The sequence below is a fragment of the Peromyscus maniculatus genome, chromosome 2, assembly GCF_049852395.1.
Source record: "Peromyscus maniculatus bairdii isolate BWxNUB_F1_BW_parent chromosome 2, HU_Pman_BW_mat_3.1, whole genome shotgun sequence".
Classification (NCBI taxonomy): domain Eukaryota; kingdom Metazoa; phylum Chordata; class Mammalia; order Rodentia; family Cricetidae; genus Peromyscus; species Peromyscus maniculatus.
In genome coordinates, this window is record NC_134853.1 from 118,620,231 (window position 1) to 118,634,555 (window position 14,325).

Sequence of the window (14,325 nt, forward strand, 5' to 3'; positions counted from 1 at the left end):
GTAACTTTCATGGAAAGAAGCAGACTGCCATAACCCCAGCATAGTAACAGATGAACCCTATTGCGGGATATTTGACCACACTGTGACACCCCAATATCCTGTTGCGGGATATCAACCACACTGTGTTAATAAAGTTAACCTTGAATCAGGAGGTGGAGCCAGTGACTAGCTGACCTGAATTAGCCACAGAGAAGCCAAGACTACAGATAGAGAAGACACACAGGAAGGGGGAGGGAGGGAGTTAGAGATTGTGTGGTCTCTCCAGTCGGGGAAGTGCGGAAGGAAGGTCAACTGCTCCTCCCCTGCTCCTTTGGTCCATCAAGTGTTCACCCCAGTATTTGACTCCGGAGTCTTTCTTGGTAATGGAACAACTTAGATGAACACATCAGAACCCCATGGGTAAAGACCCTGAAAAGGGCCCTCAGAAAAAAAGCGATGTCTGGGGAGTGGCAAGATGGCTCAGAAAGAAGGTAAGGGGGCTTGCGGCCAAGCCTGACACCCTGAGTTCGACCCCCGAGACCCACATAGAAAGAGAGAGCTAACTACTGCAAGGTGTCCTCTGACCTCCACATCCCACTGGGGCAGACACACACACACACACACACACACTTTAGAAAGGGAAAAAAGGTCGCTTAAACTTAGACCCTGGGGACAAGCAAGTGTTGGCATAGCAAGGAAAAGGCATGGCCTGTGCCAAAGGCCCAGCAGGGAAAAAGCATTTGGCTTCGGGGGATTCTGGAAGGAGTTTAACACAGAACAAGCAGTGGTGAAGAGATAAGGCCGCAAAGGTAAGCGAGGCCACTCACGGCCCATTAATGTTTTAATAGTTTCCTGTACAATAAACAAGTCTTGGTTTAGAGTTATTGAAAACAGGCTTTCTTTAATTAACAAAATAAAATCAGACAAGAAAAAAATGGCAGTGGAGATCAAAGCTTGAGGCTGGCAATACCCATAACTAACACCTGTATACAGCATGGCCCTTTCTAGAAGAGTCCAGTGCTTATCACTGCCATCCTCTCTCATTCACAGCGCTCCAGGGTCTGGACCCAGAGCTCTTCCTTCGTGATGTCACGCAGTCCATCAGGGGAATTCAGTGTGGGTGCTTTGGGCACTTTGCCTTATCAGTCGACAAAAGTTTACCAAGATCCTTTCAGAAATCATGAAGGGCCTAGAAGTCCAAAGCCAGCCCCTTCCTGCTGGGCACCAAAGCCCTAAAGGCAGACGCCACATTTTCTTGACTCCTAACATTCCCAGAGCATCATGTACAGAATACCAAGCAAACTGCAGGCTGTTGGTGCTTATTGACCAAGTGAGGAAGGGCTCCCAAGTGGTTGATCCTAAAAGGAGGAGCCAGGCATCCACACAGAGGTCTGTCTACTCCTTCTGTGTCAGAGGTGGGGGTGGGCCCCCCAGACTTTTGGCTAATTTGCCGAGGACAACTCACTTGTGCTAAATAGTAGGCTTAGTTCATGCAAACAAGAACAGGAAGCCAAAAATGACTGGCTGGATTAGTGCGGTCCTGGAGAGGTAGCATCACCACCACAAGGGACAAAATGGTAGCTGCGTTCAAGCAGATCCGCTTGCTGTGTCCCTGGTGGGGCTGGTAGGGAGTGATGTGTTGGAGTGGGGGAGCTTCCTGTATATTGGTGTTTCCGTTTATGTGTGTAAATGTCCTTAAATAACCCACCTTGCCTGGAGAAGAAAGCTAAGTGTCACACCCAGTTCTGGATTCCACATTAACAACCTCCTTCCGTTCAGCGTTAAACTTTGCCCTTGAGGCCTTTTGTTTAACTTTTTAATTTGAAAAACAGATTCTGCCGTCACAGTCTGTCCTGCCCTCCACGGCACCCTCTCCCCCACCCCCACCCCGCCACCAAGTGAAATATAACTATCTCAGACCTATTTCCTTTTTGTTTTTTAAATGTATGCCCGGCCCTCCGAGTAGCGAGAGAGACTGTAAAAAGGCTCTGGAAGCTGTATGTGGTAGAAGACTGGGTTGTTGACAAGGAGCCGAGTCCCAAGCTTGGCCTTGTCCCCCATCTTCAGCAGACTCAGGACCAACTCCATTTTGTAGTTGCTCACAAGGAGGCCCAGGAGAAGCAGCAGACGGCCACTGTCACAGTGCCGGCTGCCATCTCAGCCCTCTTGTTTAGGATGCAGTGGGATGGAGGCTGGTTATGGTTCGTAAATCCTGACTACTGTGAGCATTCCAGAATCCCCACAGAATGGGACTGGAACTTTCATGGAGCTGTAAATTAAGGGGTGGGACGTGTGATAAAACTCCTCGGAGAACTGGGCTGCAATGGTTAAATGAAATTTTATAAGCACGTTTCAGCGCAGAGCTGTTTTGCATTACATGAGTTGAATACCTTAGAGACGCCACATCTGCAGGCACTTTATTAAATACTGAGTCAGCACTTTCCAACCTGATGAGATTACTTCTCCATCTGACCGGCTAGGAGGAAAGCTGAGCTCTTGTCTTGGACTGCAGATTTCTTTTGATGTTTCACCTTGAACACTGAAAGAGGACAGGTTCCCTCCCACCCCTGGTACACCCCACACTGTGGACATTGCGAATGTAACTGGCTAATTTTCTGAAACCAGAGCCTCTGTGGGAGTGTGGATTTATGGGCCACCAAATCAACTGTAGTTGAATGTTCTTGCAGAAAAAAAATAGATCAAAGCTCAGTGTTTACTTCCTCAATGTAAATGTATCAAGATAACATCCTCCGATGCTGTACTATAATATTGCCACTCACTGCAGATAAGGGACAGAGACTCCTTTGTAGTCGCCTGGATACAGTAGGGCAGATTAAGGGACTATAAAGTATGAAGGCAGAAGCCATATGAAACCCAAGCGGATGTCAGATGATTTTTTTTGACTCTCCACCGATGAATTTTGTTTCATGTGCCAGTATTTTCCCAATGATTTGATTCAACCCAAGAATTTACCAGTTTCAGATTTCTTCTCTATTTTTTTTTTTCTGTCCCAAGAAGGAAGGTGCAGAGTCATTCTTTAGTGAGCATTCTCAAACTTGCAACGTTTTCAAATAGCAGAAATTGAAGGAAAATGTCCTAAGAAAAGTGGCCTTTCCTGGTCTTACCTTATCCATCTGATGTGATTAGCTGTTCATGGAAGTTTATAGAAATCCAGGGACACCTCTCTAGGGGTGACTGCATACCCATCACCATTAGCAGTATCCTCAACTACAAACTGATGGATAGAAAAATTGGCAAAATGGATGAATTTCTTATTGTTACAACTGTTTCTCTGCTATGTTTCTGCAGAGTGTTTACTAAGAAACCTCATTCAAAAAAACAAAAAAAAGGAAAAGGAGAAAAAAAAAGTTCGTGTGTGGTTCCCCTAACTGACTTCCCATTCTGGAAGCCCTTGGTCAAGTAGCTGGGTTAATTGTCATGAAGATTAGTGTGATGTTGAAATAAGTACTAATGGTCAAATTACAGGAGTGAAAAGTGGAAGAATAGGTTTTGGTTTAGACCTGAAAGGGTTAATTAAGGTTTTTTTCACGGGTTATTAAAGACCCCCAACTCCTGCCTTAGGAGTCATATTGACACCCCACCACAGGGCTGCTCGGCTCCTCTATTGACGTGTTGCTGGTAGGAGCACAATAGCCTCTGTGTCTGCAAATCATTGCTAAAATCATCTCAAGGAAAAAAAAAAGTTCCCAAGCTTTAACATTAGACAAAAGCCGGAGAGTTGCAGTGTGCAGCTCAGAAACCCAGAGTCAGCAACTTCTATTGATTAAAAACTAACCTTTAAAGTAACTCGGAGAGTGTGTGGTTAGCATTTAAATTTAAACATGTCATGAGTTGATTTGTGTTACTGAATACCAACTCAGAAGGAGTAACATTCACAGCGCAGGTTTTTTTTTCCCCCTTCTAACTCCGTTAAGCAGCTAAAGTATTTCATGAAATGTCAATAGGGCAAAAAGAGAAAGGGGAGGGGCCAATGGCGGGCCTCATAGTTTTCTTTCCCATGCAAATATTCACCCCCCAAAAGAAAAGTGTGGAGAGGGAAACACAATAATTAGTCCTTTGTCTAACTTTCTCAAATGCCAAAGAAAGACAGATTAATTAAATACACAACAGTGTTGGTTTTTGGAGTGGGGGTCTAGCTGGCTGGGCAGGTCATAAATTAGGCAGAATAAATACTTCAGTGTGTTTGCAGTGGGTCCTCTACGTCAGAACCACTGGAAGGTTGGTGGGAGGAGAGCAGAGGGTTTCTTGCTAATGATAGTCACGTCTGGGTCTGTCTGGTTGCTAAGAGCAACCAGACATGATGTAACACCAGGATGAACTTGAACTTGGGGGACTTGAAAAGAGAACAATAGACCAGAGCAATCAATAAAGCCTATTTCAGTGAAGGGTTACAGAGCCGCTCTGGGGTAACCTTGTGGGCGAGGCACACTGAATAGTAAGATGTGTGAAGAAACTTTTTTTTTTTCTTTTGCTTTGCTTTGCTTTTTAACAGAAGTACGGGGCACTGCTGGGTTTTGTAGTGTCCCGGGTCCAGCAACAGTGGGACGGGAAACTGCTCCCCCTGCTGACTCGCCAGGTCCCAGGCCTTTGCTTCAAGAGGTACTGACGGACTGGCACACTGAAGGGGTCCGGAATTTCACGAAGGCTTTCTAGCCTGCAAACAGATTGAGGACAGCACCGGCCACTCAGTCTGAGACTGTTGTGTATAAGAAAGAAAGAATGTGGGAAGGGATCTGTGTCAGCTTTAAGGAAGGACTTAGAACAGATCCAGTTTGGGGCCCGCTTCCCTTTCTTTCTTCTCACTCATCTTTCTTTTGTCCACTTAGATGCAGGCCATGTGCGCTAGCCAGGGTGATTTCCTTTCCAGATATAAGCAGCTTTATTGTGTTCCCCAAAGCCCACGGTCAGAGAGGAACAGCTACGTGTCTACAGGATGGGTAGTTTTGTGGTTTGAGCTTAGGAGGCTTTTGGTTTTTGTTGTTGTTTTTTGGGTTTTTTGTTTTGTTTTGTTTTGGTTTTGTTGTTTTGTCTTGTGTTTTTTTTGTTTGTTTGTTTTGTTTTTTGTTGTTTTTTTTTTAAACTCCTTTGGAAATCAAAGGTAGCTTGTTGTGGCCGGGAAATCTTACACCAACCTCCATGGAGCTATCAGTTAGCCATTTATCCCAGGGATCAAAGGAGTCCCGACTTTCCCTGACAAGAGCGAGCCTTAGCCCTCCGGAACCAGTGCTGACGTAACCCCGAACTCGTGGCTGTTAGCTTTGCCTTGGAGCTGGTGGCTTTTCCGACTCCCAAGAAAAGTAGTGAATTTTTCAGGGTACTTAGAGGAAAGCTGGCAAAAGTCATACACTGTTTAACCTCACTTGAGAAACTGATTTTGATATCGGTCGATGGGTGGTCGTTTTGTTCACCTGACTTTGTTGACAAAGAAATGCCAGCAGACATGAAGGTGGTCCCCGGGATATTTACGGAAGGGACAGAAGACGGGGTCCACAAGCCGAGAGACAGCTGCAAGGGCACGTTGAGTGGGCAGAAACATGGATGAGGACTAAGCAATGGCCTCATCTTCTCCTTGAGATGGATGGTGCTGCGTAAGGTGTCATCATATTTATTATATGTCTCTTCGAAGAGAAGAACATAAAATTAGGTGTGTTCAGCTGAAAGGAAGAGGAGTTTGCACCAAAAACTCTTCCTCCTGAGCGTAAGGAAGTAAGGAAGAGAAGTGGAGAGGATCACTCTGGCTTTCCCATCCCCCGGGTCACCAATCCGGTGTTTCCCAGCGGCCCTTTCTGTTTTGGCTGCCCACCATCAGCCACCTGGTGTGTTCACAGAATCTTGTGTTCATATGTTTAGCACTTGTCTTGAGTACCTACACCTCACTGAAAAATATGTCACAGAAATAACTATTCTCTACAGCCCCTAACCTCCCCCTTCAGCCACGTTCTATCCAATTTGCTTCTCTTTCTTGAGCCCGCCCAGTCACTGAGGTAGGTACTCATAAGAGAGCCAGATCCCTTGCCCTCTTGTCTGTTCACTGCTAGGTTACAAAACCTGATGTGATGTCATGTGGCCAGAAAAGCTTCACTTGGTAAGATAGGCTCAAAACAGTGGCAGACCCCAGCAAAGACAATGAATTGTAATGTCATAGGAGTAAGATAAATTTCGGTGGCTTGGGATTTGCTGTCGTCTGTCATTCCTCGTTCACGTAAACCTCCAAGGTCAATTCTGAGCACATGGTTAAAAGAGCAACTTTAAACAAACAAACAAAAAAAATGTTTTTTTGTGTTTGTGCACCAAGGATCACTGTGGGCTTTGCTCACACGAGGCAAGTGCTACCCACCCCTGAGCCGAACCCCAGCACTTCACCCACACTTCTAATTATATGTTTCTTTTTGTCTTCTAGTCCTGGTACCTGGGATAAAAGTTGCAGCGTCCCACCATCCACCAGACAGACCACCTGACCCCTTCTCTACTCTGTAACATGGACGCAAGCTCACCCCGGCGCAGTTACAACTTCACTGTCAGTGGAAGGGGAGAGAAACCGACTCGAATCAACCTGTACATGGAAACAGCAAGCATCATGGTCAAACAGCAAAGGCCATAGCCTTTCGGGATTTTTTTTTTTTTTTAATACTTTAGGGACTGTCGTAATTTCTCATATGGTGCTGGAAATGGTTGGGCTGTGTGACATTTGAAGTGTTTTGGTGGTGGTGTGAGCATTAGGTGAAGTGGCTGGTAGAGGATGAGCCTTGCTCACTAACTTCCCGTTGTAACACACTTCCCTTGCGAGCCTGGCCTTTTCACAGTATTTCATGAATTTGCTCACACAGGTGTGCCCCTCCCTGAGCATTTGGAGGCACCTGGGGAACGAAGTCTTTTGTAGTAGCTGAGATCCGTGATCTGTAACTTACAGGACACTCAAAGGGCAGTTTGGTTTTTTTTTTTTTCTTTCTTTTTTTTTTCTGTAACATATTAGAAAAAGAAAATGCAGTTGCGTTGATCTTTCTTTTCGTTTGGTTTGGTTCAGCAGTGAGCAGTCACATACACAACACAGCCCTCAAGGACAGTGGACCCACTCATGTTGCAGAACAATTCCAAAAGGACGGCAAAGACTACTACTATCAGTTCCTTTTGTTGTTGTTGTTTTTTTTAAGTTTTGAAATGCTGCACTTACATAGAAAAAAAAAACATTTTTCAACAATTTCAACAATGACACAAAAATTCACATGGAAATGGGGAAGATGGTCTGTTTTGACAGAAACTGACAGGAATCAAAACAATCGAATTTTGATTTGAGTGAAGTGCAATTTCATTGGATAGCTAAGTATCTTTGTAAGATAGAGATTGTTGAAAATTCTATTTTTGTTTTTCAAGTCCTTCCACCCCAGGACTCTAAATTATTGGGGTAAAAAACAGCCTTGCAAGAAAAAGGGGAGCTATTTTTGCTTTTTATGTTTTTTATTGTTAAACTTGTATCCCTTTAAAAAAAACTGAAGGAAAATTAAAAAAAAAAAAAACACAAATCTAATGGTGCTTTTACCACAATATGTTAACTACATTAAATGCTAATTAATTATTTTCTGTTATCAAAGCACATAACTCAAACGAAATCATGGTATCTGTTAATTTTATAAGCTAGAAATCACTAGAATGAATGATGCCAATTCTGGAAATTTTTACATGTGTATGGCAACACCAGATCTATCAGTTATCAAACGCCTCATTGTACCAGACATTGTCCAGAAGTTTCAAAGACCCTTTGCAGACCCTGAACTGGGCTATGGGAAAATTAATACTAACAACTCAGATAGGAACACAACTGCTGGTACCCATTCAGACCAAGGGTACTCGTTAGGGAAAACGAAAAAAAAAGTTCACACACACACACCCCCTCAAATGTCTTGTATCTTATGTTAAAAAAAAAAAAAAAGACAAAAAAGATCAAAAAAGAACAAAAAAATAAAAAAGCAGAAACAAACAAACAAAAAAAAATGCAAGTGATTTTTCTACCAGACAGCGAAGCACCTCCTTGCTTCCCACGCAACTTCAAGGGTTCCTATACTATACATATATATGTGTTCTGGTTGGCAGGTCCTGCCGACCAGAGGAAGTCTCTGCATGTTCTAGTGTTAGTAACTAATTTTTATATAGCTAATGTAGGATAAAGTAGAGTGCATTAAGACAATATTGTAACCCACTCTAGGCACCTGCCTTTAAACTGTCTCAGCCCTTCAGAAGGGCTCAACTACTGTCCTATACAATCAAGTAACTGAAATTCTTGGGAAGACACTTTGCTCCTCATCTTTACCCCCAAACGATGTTGTTTTGTTTTTATTTTTTTCCTTAATTTGCACGAAAACAAAAATTCCATATCAATGTGCCTTGCCCTGGATAGTGATTATTTGTGGAATTGTTGCACATGCTCCTCTATTGAAGGGGTTTTTCCCTACTCAAGCATTCGGAGACACTTTTTGTAAATGTAACTTTTATGTCAGCCATCGTCAGTTTCAACATCTAGATCTAACTAGAAAGTTAGCTGTTCCGCAGACAGGCGTAGTTTTGATTGTCCTGTGTGGTCAGTGGCAGTGCTAACCTGAGCTCTGTAGATGCTTACAATATCAGTATTTGGGATGTTGCTGCATTTTTCAATTTATTTGGAGTCTTCCTTTATTTTCCCCCAGATATATGAAAATATGCAATACCTGCTTATATCATGTAGAAAAGCTTAGCAGTTATTAATTTTCCTTTTTTTTTTATTTGACCAAAGTCAGTGCTGCACTTGACGCAGTCAGTGTGTTTTTAGGTGTCTGTCTTTGTATTTTCTGTGGTTTTTGATGCACGTGCGCAGAAGGGCTCCTCTTAGAGAAGCAGTCAAACTGTGAAGCACTAAGCTGACCCTGCTTCAAGCAATTTTGTTTTTACAACTGTTCCTTTCACAAGCAAGCCTTAAAAAAAAAAAAAAAAAAGACGACTTCCTTTCTCTTCAGCCCCCACACCCACTTTTCTTAGCAGACAGCAGTCAATCCACATTCAATAAAAAGTACATAATGCCCATTTTTATATGCACGTTTTTAAACTTCCAAGTTCTGAAAATTGTTTACTGGTTATCTCTATTTAAGGAAAAAAAATAAAATAAAACATTTTGGATTTTCATATGTGTCTGATAAGTGGTTGAATAGTCGCTTGACGCTGTTGTACGTACGGTGTGCTTGTCAGTGTACAGTGTCCCTTCCTATAGCCAGCAGCATACTTTGCCTTCCCTCTAGCACTTAGCTGGGCATTACTTTCTTATGACATATGTGCACTAAAAAGAGAGAGAGAGAGAGAGAGAAAGAAAGAAACAATAGCAGCTTACAGTGCTTCACAGTGAAGGGAAAAAAGCCTAGACAAACATTTTGTCAGAACCTTGCAAAATGCCAAGGTATTACCAGTAAATTGGTTGTATATACAATAAAATTGCACCCTTTTTTTAAACAAAACAAACTAAGCAATAGTTTGGGCAGTTTTAGTTGTTTTTAGTGAGCATGTTGTAGTCACGACTGCAAAGAGAGAGAATAAGCTGCCCATTCAGAAGATATGTAATTTGTATCGTTGTATAGTTTTATTGATTACACTGATTTATTCTACCCTATTTTATAATGCAGGACTTTTGTAATGTTGTCTAAATGAGGAAAAATTTCTGTCAAATTAGCCTAGTGAAATTTCTGATTGTTCATTATAAAGGCAGCGTTCATAGAATTGCTTTTTGTTTCTTTTCAACCCACTTTGGGAACTGGATTTAAGTTTAAAACTTTCCTGTTTCCTTTTTGTTTGTTTGTTTGGGGTTTTTTTGTAAGTATTTAAATACAGTTATTTTTCTGCCAATGGTATAGCATATTCCTATGCTTGAGAAGTGTAGGTCTACTGAAAAACCATTGCAAAATGGACGTTACAGGTGTGCTGTATTTTTGAAGGTATTTTGTTGTATTAAGTTTGATGAAGCTAAAATTAGGGAACTCTGAACAGAATTGCCGGAAAAAAAAAAAATGTTTTCAAGGCTCTAAACCATTGTGGAGGCAGCGTGAGGTGATAGCAGACCAGGGTTACGTATAAATACACTGAGTTCTGGTTCTGTCCATGCTTCATTGTCAAGAAAGCCGCAGGAAACTGTAGTTTGGTTGTCAGCAAGTAGGAAGACAAAACACCAACCAATCCGCGTGTTTTGCATTTTTAGGTTAAAAGCTGAGCGAAGGCGCTTGAGGAAGACTTTACTCCAAGGGTGTAGAGACAGACAGACTCAAGAGCTATCAGCATTTGAAGGCCCAGCCTTGATTCTGAGAAATGTTGGATTTTTTTTTTCTCTCCCATCAAATGGCATTAATGCAATTGGCAAAAGTAGTCCCTCAAATGACTCCCCCCAATTTTTTCTTTGGGAACTGAAGTCAGAGGCACAAATACTAACTCGTAACATCTGCCGATAAATGCTTGCCCCGGCCCCTCTCCTGGCCACTGCTCTTTTTCTAACTTCTCGGGGCAGGAGCCTCTCTGGTGCCATTCTCCTCCCCTCCAGCCCTCTTCTTCCCACTAAGGTATGTCTCTTCAGCCCCTGGCATGACATCTGTTAGCTCGCTCCCCACCCAGTGCCACCACCACCCACATGGCTCCCACAGGCCCTCCAGGCTGCATTCTCCAAGCTCTCCTTTTCCCCTTCCTGACAGTCCAAGTGTGCAGGATCCAAATCTCTAGTCACACTGTGCTATATTCAGTCAGCCCACAGGAATATGCAAAACCCATCTCAAAAAGTTTGCCTTTCACCTTCCCAAATCCCCATGTGCTTCAACAACTCGACAGTGGTGATGTCATGAAGTATTTGCAAAGAAAATCATTTTCTCCTGTGATTTTTTCTTTCCTTTTTCTTTTTTTTGGTGGAGAGTGGTTTTTAAGAATGTCATTTGATATTCTTTACAACAGAGTCCATCCCCTGGTCTCTATCACTCTATCCTTTTCCTCCCTGTCTCTTTCTCTCTGTGTGTCTCTGTCTTTCTGGCTTTTCTTTGCTTCTTTCTCCTTTCTTGTTTCTGGTAGCAGGCCTCCATTGAACAGGTGTAAAACACGAGAAGTGTGGTCATTGAGGAGAGCTTTGGTGGTGCCTCCCAGCCTACCCGCCAGACCTTCCTAGACAGTCCCAGAGGCTGCTCCGCCCTTCGGGCATGGCTTTCATTTACACGGGCTTCCGAGGCCATTTTGTCTTGAAGTCAATGCATGCACTCACTGCTTGACAGGAATCCTACTCTGCCTTCTCCACGTCCAAGGCTGTGCATTCTTCTAATTAGTGTCATGTGTGTTCCCCCTTTATTTTTTCCAATAAAAAAAAAGCAGTGGGATGAAAATTGCTTTGATATATAGCAGGTATATTGAAGCTATTCCATAGCACTTAACTGTAGTGAATACTGTGTCACCAGTTCTGAAATCAATTTAATGTTTAATGCAAATCCATTACATGGTGCTATTACAGGCTGACAAAATGATTTACACAAATGTGACAACTTGGGCTCAATTCACTCTGCTTCCCAACAGTGTAAATGCATAGCAGTGTTTATCTGCATGAGAACTATGCACTAATCTATCTGAAGAAGAAAAAGAAAAAAACCTATATCAACTTTGGTATCTACTTTCCGTTTACTTCAATCCTTGCCTTTTTGGTCATTGTTATAATGCCAGCTTTAGGACAGAAAGAATTATAAGAAAACCAGCATAATACCTGATATATTAAAATGTAGTGCCTGTGAAATCTGTATTATACTGCTCTTCTGAAGTAAGATTTTTTCTACACCGGTAGCCTTCGCTGTCTGTCAGTCAGGACCTCTGGTATAGGTGATGTAAAATAACCGTACAATATTATGCATGCTATTCCATAATGCTTAGTGAACTGTATGAATATTACTCAAAGTTCTGTTAGTCTTTTTTTCTGCCTCGGTTCTTGTCAGCTAGGTTTGAGGTATTTCACTGAGAACGCGAACTCTGTCTTCCTTCCGGCTGTCTTCAGTATCTTGGAGGTGTACACTTACTTAAATTCAGTATTACGTGTGTTTTGTTTTCATTTTTTTGTTTTTGTTTTGTTTTTTTGTTTCGTTTTATTTCTCTTAAGGGACAAGCATGGGTGTTTGATTTCAGAAATCAGTATCTGGTGGAATTTTTGTTTCAAAACTACCATTTGAATTTCAAGAAGTCTGCTGCAAAACCACTCGGAGATCCTTTCTAAGTGAGAGTCGCTTTCTTGAGCCTCAGCAGAAGCTTGGCGACACTGAAGCATCTTAGTGGACAGTGGACCCATGCTTGATCCACATCACACCAGACTGACTTCCTCATATTAAAAAGAAAAAAAAAACAACTTAAGAAATCACGTGGCTATTTAGTTACATGCACAGATGCAATATTTTCTTCAAAACTATAACTCTGTACAAACTTTGGGCCCGATTCATAACAAAGAAGTTTGCTATTAACACGGGATTTTTAAAATATGCTCTTTTTTTTTTTTTGGTCTAAATTTGAAGCTACTTGCTTCCCAAATTGAATATTTGTTTTCTTTTTTTCCCCCATGAACCTGCACCCATCTGCCTTCCATTCTCCAAAGGGTTGCATTAAGCCAGTAAGCAAGTTAGAGGGATAAGATATGGAGAAGAGATCCCAGCAAAGGGAGAACACTACCTTGGAGATATAGCGCATAGAGGACACCTGCTCTGTGTGTCGGGCATCCTACAAGTGGACTCACTGTGCTGTTTGGGTCATAAAATGTATCTGGACCACAAGAGTATACAGGAGAAGTGCTACCTCTGATCACACTAGAGCAAGTTCCTGGCAGAAAGTATCACAGACTTTAACATGGAAGGTTTCCTGTCTCTACAGTGGTTACAAGGGGTGTCCAAGGAATAGACTGTTCTTCCTGCTGTTAGATGCTCAGCTTCTCAAAAAACCTAAAGCTGGTTTTTCTTTTCCTTGACTGTTACTTGTAATGTTCTTTTTTTTTTTTTTAATTTTTTTTTCTTGGTAATGATCTGTAAATTGGCTTTTTTTTTTAACCTGTTAGCATTCTCAACTAAAGGTCGCAGGCCACATGCAAGTGTGAGGGAGCTGCTAGCTCTCTTCTCCCTCAGGCCACTGTCTCTCTGCTGGACTCAGCAGCCTTGCCACTGAGATGCCAGCCAGACTAGACATGGAGTGCCAGCAGGTCCCCCTTAGGAAGACTGTCAAGGCTAAGTCCTTCTTTGCCCTCCCACTAACCTTTCCCATCACACATGAAAAAAAAAAAAAAAAAAAAAAGTCTGCTCAGAGTGCCTCTGATTTTCATTTCAAATTGTGGGGGAAAGGATTAAAAACTTCCAATGACGGAAAAAGAGAGCTATTGTGAAACAAAACACCCCGTGTTAATAACTTGGTCTGAAATTGTTTTTATGAGCCGGGCCCCGGGCCTCTAGCATATCTGTATTGACTCTCATAGTTACCCTTTTCGTTTACTGTGTTCTGTGAAAACTTGTAATTGGTTGAGAATCACTGTGGGCGTCCATTCTTATCAACTAAATCTCCACAGGGTTTTTGAGCTGGTGTGGATTAGTTTAACTCTTGTATTCAACCGTTAGTGCTACCACCTTCTCACATTACAATACAATTACTGGAAGCAAGTACTGCATTTCCTATGCAACAAAAAAGGAAAAATAAAAAATTGCTAATGCTACAGAAGTCATGTCCTCCTTTGCTGTGAACGTCATGCATGCCTAGTGGGTGAGCGAGCTATGATGGTGGGCTGGTGCTTCTCCAAAAGATGGGCTTTCTGACTACAGCACTGAGTTACCCTTGATGAGTTTTATGTTCGTAGGATCTTTCACAGTGTTCCAAGGAGAGTGTGGCCCTCTACCTGCCTGGGCAGATGCAAGGTCGCACACCCACCTGGAGCCTCCTGTGGGCCTGGTGTGCTTGCTCCCTGGTTTACTATTGCTGTCAGGAGTCAGGGAGTGGGTCCCCTGGGGGAAGGGGCTCTAAATGGCCCTGGATGGTGTACCTGTAAGGCACAGCCATCAGCCATGGATGTGGAGAAGCACAAGAAAACAAGGGTTCAGGTGATGAGGGTGGGACACACATGGCTGATACTTGGGTCTCTGGGGAGAGAAGGGCACCGTCAGAGTAGGAACACTCCGTAGCTAGGACTAAGACCTCTGGGAGAAAGGGATTGGCTGGGGCTAGAATTACCAAGAAAAGTGAGGTTTCTGCAGAGCAAGGCCTAGCTGGAGCTGGAGAATGCTCTACAGCTGTGGCTGATGCTGCCACTCTGGACAGGAAGCTCTCTTTTCTCCA

General features: G+C 42.8%; 1 protein-coding gene across 7 annotated transcripts in view; it reads left to right on the forward strand.

Moving 5' to 3' along the window:
* Nfia (nuclear factor I A) overlaps positions 1-13,713 on the forward strand; it is a 347,864-nt gene extending 334,151 nt beyond the window's left edge. For all 7 annotated transcript variants that reach the window (XM_006974032.4, XM_042271440.2, XM_042271442.2 and 4 more), the window contains one exon: positions 6,401-13,713. In XM_006974032.4, coding sequence (XP_006974094.2) covers positions 6,401-6,418 — 18 coding nt within the window. In that variant the 3' untranslated portion in view covers positions 6,419-13,713. The remainder of the gene's footprint in view (positions 1-6,400) is intronic.
* Positions 13,714-14,325: the final 612 nt, after the last annotated feature.